General features: G+C 41.4%; 1 protein-coding gene across 1 annotated transcript in view; it reads right to left on the reverse strand.

Moving 5' to 3' along the window:
* Positions 1-1,027: 1,027 nt before the first annotated feature.
* Positions 1,028-19,137, reverse strand: part of ptpn9a (protein tyrosine phosphatase non-receptor type 9a) — a 33,668-nt gene continuing 15,558 nt past the window's right edge. The window contains exons 3-13 of the mRNA XM_080760954.1: positions 17,411-17,500; positions 12,226-12,350; positions 11,125-11,230; positions 10,651-10,761; positions 9,459-9,811; positions 8,185-8,272; positions 6,799-6,868; positions 6,405-6,483; positions 5,633-5,783; positions 4,435-4,642; positions 1,028-3,227 (exon numbers count right to left, since the gene is read on the reverse strand). Coding sequence (XP_080617080.1) covers positions 3,037-3,227; positions 4,435-4,642; positions 5,633-5,783; positions 6,405-6,483; positions 6,799-6,868; positions 8,185-8,272; positions 9,459-9,811; positions 10,651-10,761; positions 11,125-11,230; positions 12,226-12,350; positions 17,411-17,500 — 1,572 coding nt within the window. The 3' untranslated portion in view covers positions 1,028-3,036. The remainder of the gene's footprint in view (positions 3,228-4,434; positions 4,643-5,632; positions 5,784-6,404; positions 6,484-6,798; positions 6,869-8,184; positions 8,273-9,458; positions 9,812-10,650; positions 10,762-11,124; positions 11,231-12,225; positions 12,351-17,410; positions 17,501-19,137) is intronic.

The following is a 19,137-nucleotide window of genomic DNA, read 5'->3' on the forward strand; positions in this document are numbered from 1 at the left end:
TAAGTGAAGAGCAATTTCCGCAATTTCCGCAATTACCATTTCCGCAATTTCCATTTCCTCAATTTCCATTTCCGCAATTTCCATAATTTCCATTTCCACCATTTCCGCAAATTCCATTTCCGCAATTTCCATTTGCACCATTTCCACAATTTCCGCAATTACAATTTCCGCAATTTCCATTTCCATTTCCAACTATTAATGGCAGCTGGGTTTCATCATTCAAATAAAATAGAATTCTGTCCGTTTAGCTATAAAATTATGTCAGGGAATAGGGATACACAGTATATGTCTTTCATTTGCATTGCATCCCCCCCCCCCCCCCCCCAAGCTTTTATTTTCGTTCGAGTAATAGTACAACTCTAATAGTATTACTTATAATAATGTAATTAAAGATAACTTCATTCAGATTTTTTTTTTTTTAGATTTACATTGGTGGGCCAGTCATAATGGTCCCGCGGGCCTGAGGTTGAGTAGTGTATGTAATGTATGTATACGACATTAAAAAAACACACACACGAGAGACAGAAACTGAATGCAGGAACTACCTCCCCAGTTAATTTCTTGGCTGGGGTCTTATTGTTCTCCTCTTCTCTGCTGCTTTCTTGTACTAAGTCAACACCGTTGGTCAATAGTACTGTATCTGTGTGGGATACACCGGCTAGTGGGGAGGTGGTGTTTGAAAACTTTTAGGCGATTATCTTTGCTAAATAATAATAAATGGCATTAGTCACCATCAGTCAGAATGCTGTACAGTTCATATTTTGAATGTGGAGTAACAATTAACAATAAGATGAAATAAATCACACTATTTTATCTGAATGTGACAAGACTCAACAGATCAGTCTCTCTTGCCAATGGTAAAATGTAAATCAAACTCTTTAAGAGATGGATTGTGTCAGTATAGTTTTCTAATTTTTAATGTGTAATTTCTAATGCACTACTTGTAGTACACATACACAAGCAATTCCTTGCCTCTTCTGTGTCAACTGGAAATCAAAAACAGGTAATGATAAGTCAACAAAATTACAGCCTTTACAAACGCATACATTGACATAAGTTTGTCTTTAATTCAGTATAGCTTGATTCAATCATAATAAATCAACTACTAGTGATAAAGTAACAGGTTATAACTGAACAAAATATTACAAAATGAATGTAGATAGCTGTATAGGCTGAATAATAACTGTATGAAAACAGAGCCAATTTGAATACAATAGAAAAATAAAATAGGGCACTTTTTGTGTTTATGTCCGTCATTGAAAACAGTATTTCTAATAAAATCGGATGGCAGACTAAAAATAAGAAAGAAAAAAAAGCTTCACCACTAGAAAATTCAATATGAATTCTGTAGTAAAGAACACCCGGCGACAACAAATGACTCACGAGCGTGTGCACGCACACAAACACACACATAACCTTCCCTTTATACATAGGAGACAGATGAGAGTACAGCATAGAAGTAACACAACACCTTGCACACTATTTGTGACTTTTAAGTGCCTAGTATACAGTAGGTGGAATATTATAAGAGAGACACTATCATTAACATTAATTTATCTTCAAACTCATACTGCTTTGCTCAAACAAAGCTACAGACACAATTTCAAATCCAAAACTGTCACTTATGTACTTTTCTATGGTGTGTGTTTGTGTGTGTTACAAATCGATAACAAGTTATCCCAGTATCACATGACAGGCCTGAAGAATTACTGCTTTGATGCCATTAGTTTCACCATGGTGACTAAACCCAAAAGCACAGTGAGATTGGTGGTCTCTAAGAGCATACACATGACTGGGTGAAATCATCATAATAAAGTCTATTGCACTTTTTAAGACAGACAGGGGAATCGCTGTGAGCTTCAAATGATCAGGTTCCATCTATACGATCTGAGATCTGTGTCAGAATGTTATAGATGGAGCGTAGAGCATAGTTAATGCATTCAAAGCAGGTCGGAGATCTGTGCTGGAGTGTCGAAGATTAGAGCACAGCTAAATGCACAGCTTTTTAAACTGAATATTTTATAGGTGTGCACATCTACTCAAATAGAGCTGTATGAGACACCTTTTCACAATTAACCATAGAAGTTTGGCATATTGGCAATATTTGAACTTTTCACTTCAAGGTTGCCCCCCCACCCCCCAAAAAATTGAGGCTTATGATAGCAAAGTCATTGTGACCATGCTATCCAGCCACATATCAGGTGTACCTTTTCAGCCATAATTATGCAGCTACTAATTTTCTACACATTAAAGTACAAACTTTTAACTTGACAACATCAGGCATTTTCTGTCCCAAATTACCAATGACAGAAAATGGTTGCAGTGTGGGTGATTGTGGGGGGTGCGGTGTCTCAGCAACACATTCACACATTTTAGATCCCAAATATCTCAATTGAAAGCAGAAGAGTACTGAACGAAAAGCTAATGAACACTACATTCATAACCTAATCTTAAAAAATATATAATAATAATCAAGGCTGCTTCTCTGTCCCATCATGAATAACAGGCTGGCTGAGATAGACGGTAAATGGAAAACTTTCACACCACTGGCACTGGCAGACAAGAATGGAATGGAATGACACTTTTGTATCCTACATAGTATACCATCCTCAGGGGTCACGGTGTGACATCTCTAGTAAGGCAAACAGCAGTATCTACTCTGTTTCCTAAGTCATACATATGTTGAAATGTTCAGAAAGTGACTGCTCTCTTAGGCTCTGTAGAGCAGAATATTCTGAAGCATTGTGTCATTGTTGTGTCCCGTCTCGAGGACTGAAGAAGGTGACGACACCTGTTCCCAAGTTTCGTTGCCGATTGGTCATAGCAGAAGGGACTGGATTGTATTGGGAGTGGGACGGTTAACAGGTCAAGTTGTGCTTTGGACTCACGGATTGGCTAGGTCGGAAAAGGTCACAGCTGATTGGTCACAACAGAGGGCACGGGGACGAGGGAAATTTCACGACTTGCATGGCTGCAGGACACGTTTCAGGGCTCGCGGATTCACCAAGGAAAGATGGCAGGAGGCGGTGGAAAATCTCACTGATTGGGTGAGAGCAGTGACTGCCGCTGGGCGTGCTCCAGGATGGCGGTGTGACAGAAGTAGTACTGGTCAGGTGTCTGGATGCTGAAGGCACGCTGGCTCCGCATGCGCCTGACTGTCTGACATATGTTGAGTGTTCCATTGTCCTGCAGCTGCGCCAGACATATGTCCAACGCACAGAAGGTACCTAGGAGACAAAACAGGGGCTTGGTGCAAACAGAAAGATTCTTCATATGAATGGAAATCTGCACCGGAGGTGTCTGTGGAATCTCTGAGTAACAATGTTTACGCTATTCGTTTGACCTCACGATGAAACCAAAGGCTAATTATTTATCTATTACCTAGATCTAGAATATGAGAGGTCTCCTGTCAATATGATTATCAGTTATAGCCAGCATCCATACAGCAGACATTCTGAAATATATATAACCATATCAAAGTCCACAAGAAGTTGTTGTGATTTTAAATGGTTTAATGTATTACATCTGTCTGTTTCAGATTTTAGAGCAAGACACAGCAACACTAAAACCCAACTGTTCACGATAAACGGTTGAGGGCGGAGACAACCCCATGCATGTTGCCTGTGTGTGAATGTGCGGGTGAATCTAACGCACGTTGGGAAGCACTTTGCATAAAGGCACTATAGAATAATGCAGAGCATTTACCATTTTAGGTGTGATGAGAGCAACCTGTCATTTTAACATCACCTTCATGAGAATCGGCCTAGTCCAGCCTGGCTGCGATAGTGGTATGTGTAAGATTTAAAAACAAAACAAGGTTTGGTGAGAAAATTAGGGAGAGAATTAGGTAAATTAAAAGACTGGTAAAGCATTTGTGTCATTTTAGATTTGACTAAAAAGCATTATTTTATATGATGGCTATGGAAAAATAGCAGATTTACCGGCCTATAGCGCGCCACTTCGTGCTGCGCAACGAGCTTGTATTATTGCTATTATAGAAAAATCGTGAAAATGTGTGCAAATCTTTGAATCTTTGAATATAATATAGTAAAGCAGACATTTTAACTGAAATCTTTGCTTCTGGCAGTCCCTGGAACCTGATGGAAGTGAGGAAGGCTTGAAACCGAAACGCGTCCGTGATTTGTCTGTGTCCATGCTCCACAATAAAATAAATGTTCCAGAAGGACTGCTGGCTATTTCTCTATTACAGTGATTCTTCATGAGTCATGGTAAACTGCATTATTTAGACTGAGAGTTCTAATTTTTCTCTTCTAAGTCCCTGGAACAAAACAGATTAAGATAGTGGTCGGCGCATTTTGGACATGCAAAAGTTTGAAAACTACTGATATAGCAACATGGGTTATTCAGAGAACGGAAAGTTGTAGAATCAGCCTCTGGTCTTAATAGGTTAACAAACAGTCCCATTCCTCTCACCTGTTCTGCCTATTCCTGCGCTGCAGTGGACCACCATGGGGGGTCCCATGGGGTGCCCTGTCCACTGAGGACCCAGGCTCTTAACCACCTTCTTCTGCTGTCTCTTAACGGCTACAAGGAAGTCCAAGAGCGCTATAGCCGAAGAGGGAACGCCATAGTCTGGCCAGCTCAGGTACTGGAAGTGACTCACCTGTCTCTGCTCACACGTCTGCGCACACACACAGATCAAAAGAGAGAAGGAGAGACATGTTGACAGACCGGTAAAGAGACAGTAGGCATAGTAACCGAGAGGTTATAATTATAAAATACAGCAGTCTACAATACATGTTAAAATAATGATTTATTCAGATTGTAGCTTTAACTCCTTGAACCAGCTCTCCCTTACAGCTCTGTGGAAATAAGTCCATGTGTCCTGAATGTTTGTGCTATTTTGTCATACATTTCATAAAGTACAGTGTTGATGTAAGATAGGGCCCTATGTGCAGCAATTTAAATAAAGCGACGCACAACAATTGGTCCGTGACCCAACTTTGGCCCAGACCAAGCCCCCAGTAAGGCTATCTAACGGTGAAGCTGCCACTACCTACTGGCACTTTCATGGAGGTGGACGGACTTTCATGACGTCACGTGCGAAAGTCCGGACCGTCCGGGCTAGGCTAGGCTAAACTTCCGATCGCTCGAGCCATCGAGTTATAATTGTACTTCCGGCAGTCTTCCGGGTGCTTCAAAACGCCACTGAGCAACTTCTATTGAAATGAATAGCGGGCTAACACTCCAGTTCGGTCTCTATCCTTTTATTACTCTATGACCCAGACCCAGTGTTTGGGAACCAGTGGGCTAGCCTGAGCCTCTAGCCGGTTGGGCGGGTTCCCAACCTTTTCTGGATCAGGGCCCACAAAAAATGCCATAACCTTTTTTACATTAATTGTTTAATATTGATGCTATAATATCATTAAAATATGTCGTTTTGGCAATTATTTGGGGGTCCACTTGCAATAGCCTGACGGCCCACCAGAAGGCCCCCGGGCCGGGAAGTTGGTGTATAGTACAGACTAGGATTAGCTGAATGAATTAAAGTTCGCCATTCAACTTTTCTTTTTCAGTTCTGCAGCATCAAACTAGGGACGGCTTGTTGCACAAGCTCAGGGTCAAGCAGTGGCCCATCCATCCATTGTCAGGGCGGTCAGCGCTGCACTACCTCAGTGTTGTGCAGCTCCAGGCTGGTGTGGTTGTAATGGGAGTGGTGCTCTACCCGCTGGTTGACCACGGCAATGTGTCCGTAAACCTCCTGACCCCCCTCCTCCAGGGGCCAATACTGACCACACTTCCTTCTGCCACCTTCATCTGTCCTGAAACACACACACACACACACACACACACACACACACACACACACAGAGTTTTCACATAATTGAACCACTCTTTCCATGCCCATGACGGTTTTGACAACCTTTTTCAAAGTGTCAATTTGTGCCCTTGTCTTGACATTTTGACATTTTCTGGGTACAGACGACCCTCACTTACACTAACCGTAGGTGGGTGTCGTTTCCATAGGAGACGATTTCATTCCGCAATGGTGGCCGAAGCTTTTCTCCACCCTCGCCTGGATGGGTAATTAGGCGATATTTGGACCGCAATGAAAAATCTTCGATGCCCTGCGGTTAGCATATTAGCGCTTCTAGCAGCACCGAAGGAGCTCCAGAGGGGCTCAAAAATGGCGGATCGGAATTCTGTGCCAGCACGTCACGTTTTGAGTTTAGAAGGGGCCGGGCAGGCGGGCACAGAACGCAACTATGTTGTGCGCATTTACATGGCATGGAAAGAGAATGGCCTACAGAGCAACGGGGTAAAACAGTTGTCTTGTACTGTATAGGATGAATTGTATAGCACCTGATGTGGTTACTTTACTTACATTATGTAATGAGCTAAAGAGTGAATTGGAACTGTCCTTATTTTCAGAGACCGTTTACCTGGTTGTCATGACAATGACCAATGCGTTTTGTTCCCAGGTCATTCGCCAGAAGTCATTGTAGGTCTTCTCCAGTGGACCTACAGGAAATAGTTAGTTTAAATTAGTTGCCTAGTCCTAGTGCATTTAAGGGGTTTCTTGCATGTGTTAAGTGTGATTGAATACTCTATTAACAGGATTTATAACCCAAGAAAGCCTATGGCTTGTTTCCATTGGGGTCCATCATATTCAATTAATCTGATAATGTACAACTACCCATTATGTGTCATCCATTCTTTCAAGATGTATAAAATATTTTTCTTGTCCTCTTGAGATAACCTGAGATTAAAGTAATTACATTTAATTCTCTACTCTCAGCCCTAGTGTAAAGAAAGAGTAGAGGTTGAATCTTGTACCTTGAGTACCAATGTATGCGTTCTTCTGTTTGTAGCCGTCCATGAAGCTAGCGTTGATATAATCTGACTTCTGTGGATGACAACATAATTATGTTGAGCTATTGGGGCTGCTACTATGTCCAGCCTAACCAGTGTTACGTTAATTAAAAATACATTTGCATGCATTCGATTACAGCAGGCATCCAGCTGCACACTAGAGGGAATATAGAGGGAATATTACAGTACATATTCTAAATTCTAGTCTATGGCACATACAGTACTGTGCATGACTCCATACCAATTTAATTTAGAATTTATATAAAACACAAAGCTGGGTGGCTAGTCAATAATGACCGCAAGCAGTAGATTAATGTAAAAAAGAAAAATCACAAAATCAAAACGTAATTGCATAATAAATACAGAGAAGGCTTTAACATCCAGGGTATTCAACGTTGCTTCTCGTCGACAATAAAGCGTGTGCAATACAATGAAAGATGATCATCTTGGGATAGAAACCACACCACATTCCTTCAACTCTGCAAGTTCCACCTTGCTTTCGCAAAACTGGCAGTCGGAACTACACAAGGAACAGGTATTCCTGAATCCTTAGTGAGTGAAATGTGGGACTTCAGAATGAAAAGCCACCGTCCTTATTGTCATGGAGGACATTTATGTAACATATTCAGTGTTTTTAAAGTGATGTTGAACTTTGGTAGAACCTTGGTCCTAAAGCTACCTGTTCATCAAGATATAAGTCAAAATAATTACAACCCTGAATGTGTCTAGTAAACACAATTTAACAGTAATTCAGTCAGGACCATTCACAGTTCCATTCCATTTAACCATTTATTGCAACAAATGGCTCCGCTCTTAATGATGCTCCCTAAATTTAGAAAAATCAGGGAACGCTATGCAGAATCCCCCCCGACAGATATACAAGAGTTGGCCCATAGCAAGACATTATTCAGATGAACTTGAGTCATGCAAACTAACAACAATGTGAGAAAATAAAATCACTTTTTTTCTTTTGTTTTCTACACAACGAGAATATAAAAATTGGTTTACTAAACACCTTCAGTGAAACTGCTTTCACCATGGGTCTGTGCTGTGAGCCATTCCATTCATTCTCATTAAACAGGTCTACAAATTACACTTTTATCTGATAAACAAATGAAAACAAAGCACATTCTGTCAAAATACTGTACGTTTCCTAGTACTTAATTTTGGTAAAGTGAAATAGCCATTTTCATGTTATATTACCCACAACAGAAGTGTAACTTTAGTGTGACAAGGTCACTAATATCTTTGACACACACACACACACACACACACACACACACACACACACACACACACACACACACACAACCTACGGTACATACAAGTGGACTTGAAGTGGAAACTGACCTCATTCTTTCTGGCTTTCAAGCGAACCCTTGTCTGGTCAAGGCACAGTACGTCTCCATAACGATTCCTGTCCTGATTGCACACAGCTCTGGACACAAACAAGCAGACAGTGAAAGTCTATAAAAAATATGTCTGAACAGCATCATCATGCATGAAGAACAGCTCTATCTCACATTTGACATCTGGTGTGAATGATGTTAAATATTAAGACATGATTACATGATTTGAGATGAATGGACCTCACCATGAAGACTATTCTGTTGTATTCCATTAGGTTGAGATACAGAGAAGAGAGTGGCAAACATTGACATTTCTAACAGATAATCACCGTTCTAATATTGTTGCTTTTCATGTTTACAAATGTGTCCGTGGCAAATTTTGGATTATCCTTTTCTTCAGAATATGTATGACACCCGTGAGTGACTAATTCCCGTGCCAGTAGCCGTGCAATCCCGCCGCCCCCTCCCCCGCGCCCACCCGCCTCCCCGTTCTCGACAGTGCGAGCTGCGAGATAGTATAGGTCCAGTGCTGGTTGATGCGTTTGTAAAGTGTTATACTATTAGTATAGTGCCAAAGTCCTGACGCAATCGATCATCCCCTAGTTCACAGAAGTTTTTCTCTATGGAGAACATAACATGGGGTCTTAAATCGCCCAATGGTCCACAAATAAACAAACTGTCTCTGCGATATTGTTGGGGAGGTCTGTCTCTGTACACTCTCAGAGTTACAGACCTGTTATGGTCCTTCAGGGCTACCTCTTTAGGTGTTTCTGGTAATAGGATTGCACCTCATTTTTTATGTCTGTGGCAAAAATGACTTTTCACAAACATTTCCACCACGAGCTAACATGGTTACTTATGACCACTGGTAGGGCACCACGCCGAGGGGGCACCAGAAGCTGCAAGCCGATCCTCATAATAATAATATTTTCTTTGTGCGTCTTTGCCGCTTAACTAATAAGCATCCGTGCGTGCATTCTCGAGTTGCATGCGTGCCCATGTGGGCAGTGCTGAAGTGGCCCCTCTTCCCCGCCTGGTCTGGCAGTGAGTTAATGTGTTATTTAGCACCAACATGTATAGTAAGTGGCACAGAGTCCAAGTGGTACTTTAGATTATTTATTTATTTTTGCTTTGACATTTCTTTTAAAGTGTTCTGTGGCTCTACAACGAGCAGTGGGAATTCTGAGGAAGATAACCGAGTGAAATGACTTGGGTAAGAACAAGGCCAAACATGGCAGTGAAGTGTTCCGTGTTTGCACTGCCATTGAGACTCACAGGGCGGCATGGAAGGTTCCCGGCGGAGGTTCTCTCCTCATCTCGTCATACTCCGTATGGATCCCGGACCTCTGGAGCCTGCCCAGTTGAGCCAGCAGCTCCTGGGGCCTCAAAGCCCCGTCCGTGGGGACCCCAGCGGGGTGTATGGACATGCCATCATCCGACAGCGAGGCGGGGATTCCCCGCGCCACCGCCAACTCATCCACAGGGTCGACGGTGCGGCCGTTCTGCCCGGACAGGAGCTGCTGGTTTCTATTGCCGGGGTCGTCCAGGACCAGCAGGCCTCCCAGATGTTGGGGGAGACAGTCCCTGGGCAGGTGGTGACGCAGGTCTGCCGTCTTTACCATCTGGACCTGGACAGAGAGAGGAAAACGTTACAGAAGAATGGATGGATGTTCAATCATTACTGTTTGTCACTGTATTCAGTTGAAGCAGTAAAATCCACACTGTATAATATTGACGAAGAGCTCTCTTTTTCCCTCAATTCCACCTATAATTGAGCTTAACCCATGTAGCCGAGTCTAAAAACGCTGTCTAAAGTATTTTTTTTAAAACTTCAAATATGTATTCAAAAATGACATAATGTTGTTGTAATTATGTTGCTATATACTGTACATAGCAACAACAACCCCAAAACGGGTTCCCTGATTGAACGGTATAGTTCAGGGGTGGGGAACTTTGATGAGGGAGCGGGCCACTATACGTCATTCTATGTCACACAAAAGTAGCAATATAAAAAAAACAATAACATTGTAATACTATTCATTAAAAGCTACTAATATAGACTGAAGTAATTAAAGCGGGCTATGTTTGCATGTTTGGAATTGTAACAGCTGAAATACGAGTATTCGATATTAACCTGTGAACCGAAGTGAAGGTCAGGCTGCATGTGGCCATATATGGTATTAGTTAAGTTACGTGTAGGGGTTCCCGGTCTAAATGTGTTTTTTCCCCACTCTGTACATAGTGTGTCCATGTCTATGAATTTATTGTATAGGGCCTAAATGGACCGCAAGGACTTTGTTTTGGTGCTATCCCTTTTGGAATAAGTGTTTGACTGTACTCTTTACGCCGTCTTTACATTTAACATTTTACTGAATAAACTATTCAAACAATCATTCAGGAAATAAGAAACGGCAGTTAATAGAAACATGAGACATCTAGCCCCCCCTCCCCCCCTCCGGTTCCTCACCCGCTCTCTGAGTTTCTCTTTGAGCAGCAGACTGAGGAGGTTGTAGGGAACTCTGAACCAAACTGGGGCTCCAACAATCAGAACCTTCTTCAACCTGGCTGGGAACGCCCCCTGGTGGACAAAACGGAGAACACACACAGGTTTTCATACTGGTTTTTTATTTGGTGATATACTACTGGATCATCTAATATTTGTATGGTCAACTGGGGATAAAAAAAGGTGAGATTAATTCAGCATGTTCATCCTATTATACATAATTATGATCCTCATATTTAAGAATATAAACAACAATGCCCTTGAAACTACTGACGTTTGAACCATACAAAATGTGCCCATAATGTGTAGAAGTGTACTGCTAGTTTCCATTCCAAGTGATGAATTGATAATTAAGACCCCCAATTAGAGCCTGGACTAAAGCCAGCAGTTTTGATGTACTTTGTGTTTGCGTGTGAAATGCTGCCCTGGTTTTTGAACCTTGAGTAAGTTGAGGATCTTCTTGCTGAGGTCCAGCTCAAAGTTGGTGTAGTTGGAGCCAGCCATGTCGTATATGAACACCAGGCCATTCCTCTGAGTCTCAAAGCTGTGAGGACAGAATAGAGCTTGTCAAGGCTTAACCCCTTGGCTTGAACCCTCTATATGCCTACTTAGTAAAACATAGAGGTGTAACTGTACTTGGACCGCTAAATAGCTACAAGCTTGTAATACGCTGTGAGCTTGTAGAGCTGCTATTTTTTTGGCTAATGTTCTCCCCTGAATATGGATGCTGGGGTTCAAGTGGTTATTAAGACACAACTGAAGAGTGTCTGCAAGTAAAAGAGAGTGACAAAAAAATTATTCCATAGTAACAAATGCCTAATACAAAGACATTCTTTCCATAACATTCATAACAGATGCAAAGGAATATAAAGAAGAAGAAAGGCTTAATCTAATCTGTGCCTGCCTGCCTGTCTGAAATACCATAATGCTCCATGTGACACAAATTGCAATGAGATTGAGATTTCCATTTAAAACCTCTCCTAGCGGAGATGAGTCAGGCAGAGATGCCTTGCAGGTTCAAACATCTGCCCGTCAACAACACTATATATTTAATGGTTTTAATATACACTGGTCCCGAGTACGATTTCTGTTTTATATGTGAAATGAACCTTGATACCACCATAATAAAAGTGTTTTCAGACAGTGTTGTTCACCTCCCACAGCTCGATTCCAATTATTTTCCAAGAATATTTAACCCAATTGTTAGTCCTATATAACAATCATGCAGCGCACTAATGAGTCTCTTACTCCTATGGGCAGTGCCCAAAGACAGGCAGTGTAACAACAATAAAGCATAGAATATAGAATGGTATAATTCTATTCAAAATGTTTTGCTACAACACCTATCCCTGGGCACAGGCTCAGGCTGCAGCACGTTGAGAGCTTGTAGATCTGTTATTTGATCTGGTAGTACACGTTAGGCTGCAATCCCGCAGCCCGTTCGCCAGAAAAACTCACACATTACATATTTAGTGTAATGTTTTTGTATACACGTTTTGGAAAATCAATAGCCAAAAAGTGCCAGGCGGTGTTGTTCACCTCTCCACAGCTCTGTCCAGGAGGTAGAAGAGAGCCTGGAGGACCACGTGGTTGCCAGTCTTGGTGGGGTGGTGGAGCTTTGCTGTGTACAGAGCAATGGACGCCCCCGACGGGTCCCTCACACCCTGCAACACAACGCGTTAGAGATGAACACATTGGTTTGGTTTTCAACCCTTTTCATATTCATCTTTATTCGGCATTTGAGCCACGGACCACAATTTGATGAGATTTAGCCCCTCAGACCCAAAACTAAAAGAATATTTTGAGATTGTTGGATAAGATTGTGTCCACAATTCCATGTTGTGGTACCATATAGGAGAGATAACAGGAAAACGTTGATCAAAATAACAGTTCTTCTACATTCCGGTAGTACGGATGTGCAATAATTTAACTCTTGAAAGCGTAAAATGAAACCAAATGGACCCGTCTCATTTGACCCTCTCAAGACTTAAAGATCAAATAATTAAGGGTCCATGTGGTAACCAACTCTCCCTCCTATAATTTAGCTGGGGACCACCTGGAACCCCCTCAAGGTGCACTGGTGGTCCCTGGACCACTGGTTGAAAAACACTGGTCTAATCATTGACATAACATTTCACCGATTGAATCGGTTTGATTTTGCTTAGCTTACAACGGAGAAAGAAATAATAATAATGTAAAATGAAAAGTTTAAGTTTTCTCATTACAAATGAGAAATGATTAAAACAAGCATTAGTTGCAGCCCAAGAACACATCACACGCTAGCTGCTAAAGTCAGCAGAACCACAGAAACCAAATGAAAGTGAATGCAGGAAGATTCATAGGTTACAAACATAATGAGTCACATGGGACCTCTTTAACATGTTGAAATTAGAGGAAGAAGCATTGTTTTGTCTTTGTTCTACAACACATAGAAGGCTGTCCGCTTTCGCTCTAATGGAGACAAATGGATTCCTTGTCAGTTGCTGTGTGTAGTGAACCAACACATTATTGATCTGTGAGAGTGCTGGATTAGATCAACCCCTCAGTATCAGTTGGTAGTTCATGTGTAGTGGTTTAGATTTGGGACAGGAAAGCAGCCTAACAAATTATATTATTCTTGTATACTTGTCGAATACTAATAATGATAACCTTTTCCATTTTATGAATTATTTGTCAGTCTGCTTTCAGCATGCTTTTAGTCGGGCATTAAATGTGTTCCACATAAAGAATTGTAACTGATTGATTGTCGAGCAATTTTAGCTGCAACAGTCTGAGGCTGGTTAGTAGTTTGTTGTTTATCTGAAGAAAATTGGGGTCAGCACCAACCTTGGGGGAGTAAAATTACCACAGGGGGGCGCAGTTCTTCATGAATTACTTTAATAAACGAGTCAGGGCCCAGCAAAGTCTGTTCCCAAAGAGGCTTTAATATTTCGTCTCCACTAAGTGTTTCTTGGTCGTATACAACAATGTTGACAAGGAACTGCTATGGAGGAGATAACAGACTTCATGCTAATGAGTTCAGAGACAGGATGCTGGCACGCTGCCACAGTTTGCCTGTCTATAAGTTACCGGGAAGAGAAAATCTGTCAGAAACAGGCCAGGTTTCCCAGCTCATTCTCTCCATGACACAGCAGAGAACCAGGGATGTTTACCACATCTGTGTGGTTATTATGATATCACAGGCTACATCTGTTATCGTTTTGTTATTGATTTCATGGCATTTAAACAGTACACGACAGACCACATCCCCTTCTCTCACCCTGAATCAGGTCCTCTCTCACAACATCTTCCTCTTCAACTCAACAATTGCTTTGAGGCGGTCTACATTTGAACATTTATTTTCCCGTATTCATGTCTGTCAACTGTTATGTACATCACAATCACATTGCACAATTGTACAATTTGTAGATGCGTTGCTTACAGTGCATTAGCACGAGTGCTATACAGTGTATTAGCACAAGTGCTAGTATTTAACACCTGTCCACAGGACTTAAAAATACGGTAACAATTTAGTTAAAAAAAAGTACAAACAAATGAATATATACTAGTGATATTTTACATAAAAATCACCCCAACCCTAACCCATTACATTAACTTGTAAAACAAAAGCATCTGTAGCATTTCTCTTTCACGTGTTTCTTAATCTAGGACCACAGGAATAATGTTCGTTTTTTGGGTGAACTACTCCTTTAAGTGTATTAATCTATGGGTGAGTATTAGGCTATAACATTATACAAGTAGTTTATAAAAAAAAAAATATGTTTTAACCTTTATTTAACCAGTAAAAACACATTGAGACTGCTTCTCTTTTACGAGTGGGAACTGACCAAGAGGCAGAAATAAAATTGCACTTCAATACATCTAATATCTAATAAATACAACAAATCACCAAAATCCTAACCTTTTAGTAGGAGGGCAAAATACACAATATAAACCGAAAGAATAAATATCTAGGCATGAACATAGGTTAGTACATATCCAAACATGTGCAGGTGTTGGACTGTACATCTAAGATGATCCTTTTGAAACTTCTCAATGGAACTTTCAAAGCCAATTTTAGTCTGGACTGTAGCTCGTTCCACGACCAAGGGCCAAAGAAGGCCAGACATTTTTACCCCCCTCGGATTTGAATGCTGGTACTAGTACACACCAATTTGACCTGAGGTTGAGACCATTTTGGACCAAGTCGAATTTGGAGGAAATGTAATCAGTCACAATACTGTGCTGTTTAAAAGTACCTTGCCCAAAGTAAGCAGCAGCACAACAAAAGTATAAATGTGGATTCTTTCAGTGGTCAGCATGTTGCAATGCCATCCTGTAAGTTAATAAACAGGGTCTATATTAGAAGCACTTATGTCACTGTTTATTCAAGTCCAGCCAAGCCTCAAAGAGAGGATATTCCGGAAGCTTCCTTTGTAAGCAAATAATTCCCTGTTCTCTGGCACTGGGACTAAAAATACTTCAGACAGGATGTGAAGCCTGCTGCTGAGGTCTGAGAAGAACAACGTCACATCAGAGGAAGCACTATCCATGACACTGTGGTCTGACAGCCAAGGACACTGAGAGGGGAGGGAGAGAGAAGGTGAACTTTGGCTTTTTACTTAAAAGTGAAGGTTATTGTGACGCATGGGTTTGTGCGTTTGCACGCAAGCACATACGTACATGTGTGTGCTTTGCGAGTTTGAGCGTGTGTGTGTGTGTGTGTGTACACAATTATTGGTGTTACTATAGTGGACTTTCTAATACAGTGGACTGGGGGTATGGGGTTCTGATTTCATAATGGGGGAGGGGGGTGGCGAGGGAGATAGTTTCAAGATGATAGTATAAGGCAGCAATAACAACAAAAATATCAAGACAAAATAAAACTAAAAAACAACAATAAACAAATAAATAGTGCTACACATGTAATATAACAAGTGTGTATGGTTTTCATTTTGGAATACTGGTCCTGTGTGTGCATGTGCGTGCGTTAACTTGCAATGTGGCTGACTAAGACCAATTTGATCTGGCAGAGGGAAGGACCCTCGACTTGAGGGACTTACGTCAATAAAGGAATTGATCATTCATTCAATCAATTCTTCACTCACTCATACACAACTAGACTGTTCCAGAGGAATCATTTCCTACATAGTGCTGATGTAATCGTATTTATTTTTAAATGAGTAGTTATTTAAATGAGCACTAGGTTCCACGGATCTATCAAAATGTGTGGTTCCGTATATTCCAATTAAAGGTTTAACCACATAAACCCTAGCATCCCTATCATGGGGCAAACATTCGCCATCAATGACAGATCTAAATGCTTCACAACCACAGGCATTATGAGCAAGCTATTTTTGGCGTAAAGGGAATAAAGGAGAGGGCCTACTAGTACAGACCCTTGGGGGACTCCGGTCAATTAAGTATAAAGGGTTTAAGTGGTTAAGTGGCATTGTCTCTGCAACATGATCCATCCAGGTAACGGTAAAGTACTGGTTACTGCAGAGATTCATCCAGGTAACCAGGTACTGGTTACTGCAGAGATTCAGGAGAACTGGTACCACAGTATGTCATTCTGCTGTAGGAGGTGTGTGGACATGCCATTGCCAGAGGAAGCACCAGCATGCACCACTTTTCAACCCTTTTCAGTCCATAATTTATTCGCCATTTGAGCCACGGACCACCACTTGATGAAATGTAACCTCTCTGATCCAGACTATTTTGTTATTGTTGGATAATATTTTCGCACAATTCCATGTATTGATGTGGTACCATAGGAAAGATAACAGGCAAACATTAATCAAAACAACAATTATTCTACATTCTCTAATTGTGTAGACTTCATTGTAAATTAAGTAATGAAGATGTTAAACGATAATTGAACTCTCGAGAGTGTAAAATTAAACACGTTTCATTTTACACTCGTAAGAGTTAAATCCTATTATAATTCAGCGAATCTCTGAATGTCTGAATGTCTGAATGAATGAATGAATGAATGAATGTCACTGACAGCGCTTTATCTCATCATTGGCTGCACCAATCACTCCCACTTTTCACACAGGCATGGACCATAATTATATGGAGGTCTTAACGGAGCCCTTTCTTCGATTTGACACATTAATGATTTATAATGAATTTATTAGTGGATAAAAAAAATGCAAAAATGGGTATTGTACTGTCAATATGACATGATTATGAATGCAAAGTAGCGGTCCATGTGTGGACAGGCTACCTGTCGCCGTTGTGCATGGTGACGTGTGCAAACCGTGTAGTTTATCAGGAGAAGAATACCAAAGGATGCAACATTTATTAGTGAATTAAAAACGCACCGGGCGCAGTACCCCCCCCACGGCCACAAGAGGGGGGCAAATATCTCACAACGGGTAAGGGCTAGTATCTATAAATAAGGGTAATCATTTAGCTGGGGACCACCTGGAACCCCCTCAACGACCACTGGTGGTCCCCGGAACTCACTGGTTGAGAACCACTCAGGTAAACACATGACTTCTGATATGAGCCACTAAGGACTGGAATTTGGGAAACCGACCAAGGGCAAACACCAGATGCACACCAACATAGGATTGGAATTTTAAAATTGTGAGCTAGTCATTAACCCTCTTGAAAGGGGGTCCAGCAAAATGTCTCCACTCAGGATATTGCTCATCTTTCTATAAGCATTCTGTTCTTCACAGTTATAGAACAAAGGCGGATGCGCTCAAACACACTCTCGCACGCACGCACTTACCAGTACAGTAAACTTTCCGCTGAGCAGTTCTGATCGTAGAGGTTCTTCCTGTGGTTCTAGTCTGACGATGCCCTCCTTTAGACGAGTCTCCTGAAACACACACACACACACACACACACACACACACACACACACACACACACACACACACACACACACACACACACACACACACACACACAGTCAGTCAATTAACACGTTCTGATTCATATGGTGTCGCTCTGAAAGAGGCTAGCTGTCTATAAGAAGGTTACTCTGTGTGTCTGTCTGGAGCTAATCTCTCAAACAGCTGGACTGATCAGTGCCAGTAGGCCACAGAATACCGCTAATGTTTTTCACACATGATTTATCTCTTTTTTTAATATTTAACTTCAATTTCAAAATGGAAGTCTTCAGGGACTCAGATTGGGCTGAAACATTGCCCAAATTCGGAGTCATATCATATCTGTCATAGAAGTCGGACCTCCCAGAAAGTCTGCCTGAAGTCCAAATTGCACATTGGAGCCACGCAGTTTCCATGAGGATCCCGAGTTCCACATGATTCGATTTTTATTTAAGAATTAAGATTTAACTAAAAGCTAATATGAAGTTAAATGTTCAGTTCAGTTCCAGGATGGTGTTAAGATGATAATAATATACCGCCTCGGCCTGTAGCTATGGTTGCATTTTCATGGCTCCTTTTATTTTATTTTATTATTATTAACCCAGATCCTTTGTTCTAGTTGCTTTTTTAAGAAGACACTTGTGGCATTTTGCCTTTACAAGATAGCAGGTCAAGTAGGGTAAAAAACAGGAAAGAAACAGGAAAGACGAGAGAGTGAAAGTGAGGGGAGCGCAAGGGAGAGAGATTAAGTGTGAGAGAACGACAGAGGAATCATTGTATCCAGTGTTGTGAACTGGATTTGAACCCACAACAATGCAGCCTGTACGTTATGCATCGTGTCCCATGCAGCTCACCAGTTCCAGCTGTCTATGTTCCAGAAATAATAATAATAATGTCACAAACATGTTGCCAGAGGTGCATGTTCAGCCTTCACTTTTGGAAAATGTCTGAAGACTGAAAGAAAAAACACTGTAAAAGTGAGCTACACAAATGTTGCATTTGTGTTTGCATTGCAATTGTTAATATTCCGCAGAAATAACAGTAACAAGTTATTTATTTTTCAGGGGCAATTGATCAGGATACAGTGTAGGAGAGACAGACAGTAGGAAGGCTGAGACACTGTGTTGTAGGCCAGGGGAAACAGACAGCTGGAAAGCTGAGTGATGGGCCTGGCACAAGTTTCCTAAGGATCTTACTGGGGGAAAAGGCGATGTGTGAATTATGGGCATCCCTTCCTGTTGTCATTCGGGATTGTCTTGACGGAACATACACAAGACTTCTCATGCTTGTCCAGAACCTTTCATGGAGGAACCATCCCACTAAAGCTCAGATTTATGGTGGCATCCCTTCCGTCTCAGTTGTTGTGGCACAAAGAAGATTCTGACTAATTCTGACTATGCTTTGCAGGACAAATAAAAGACCAGGTCATTTTGGATATTCTTCTGTGGAGACTGCCCTGCCCATCAAGAGGAAACAGACCACTCGCATTTCCAGATGTTCCAAGTAGGGACACATGCAGGACTGACTGTGAATGGACTTGGTGTGGCAATGAGCTACAGAGACACAAGCGGCTTGTGTGGCAGATCTCGAGTGCACTAAAATGATGATGATGTCATTCAATTAA

This window comes from Protomyctophum bolini, assembly GCF_963924005.1.
Source record: "Protomyctophum bolini genome assembly, chromosome: 4".
In the NCBI taxonomy this organism is placed as follows: domain Eukaryota; kingdom Metazoa; phylum Chordata; class Actinopteri; order Myctophiformes; family Myctophidae; genus Protomyctophum; species Protomyctophum bolini.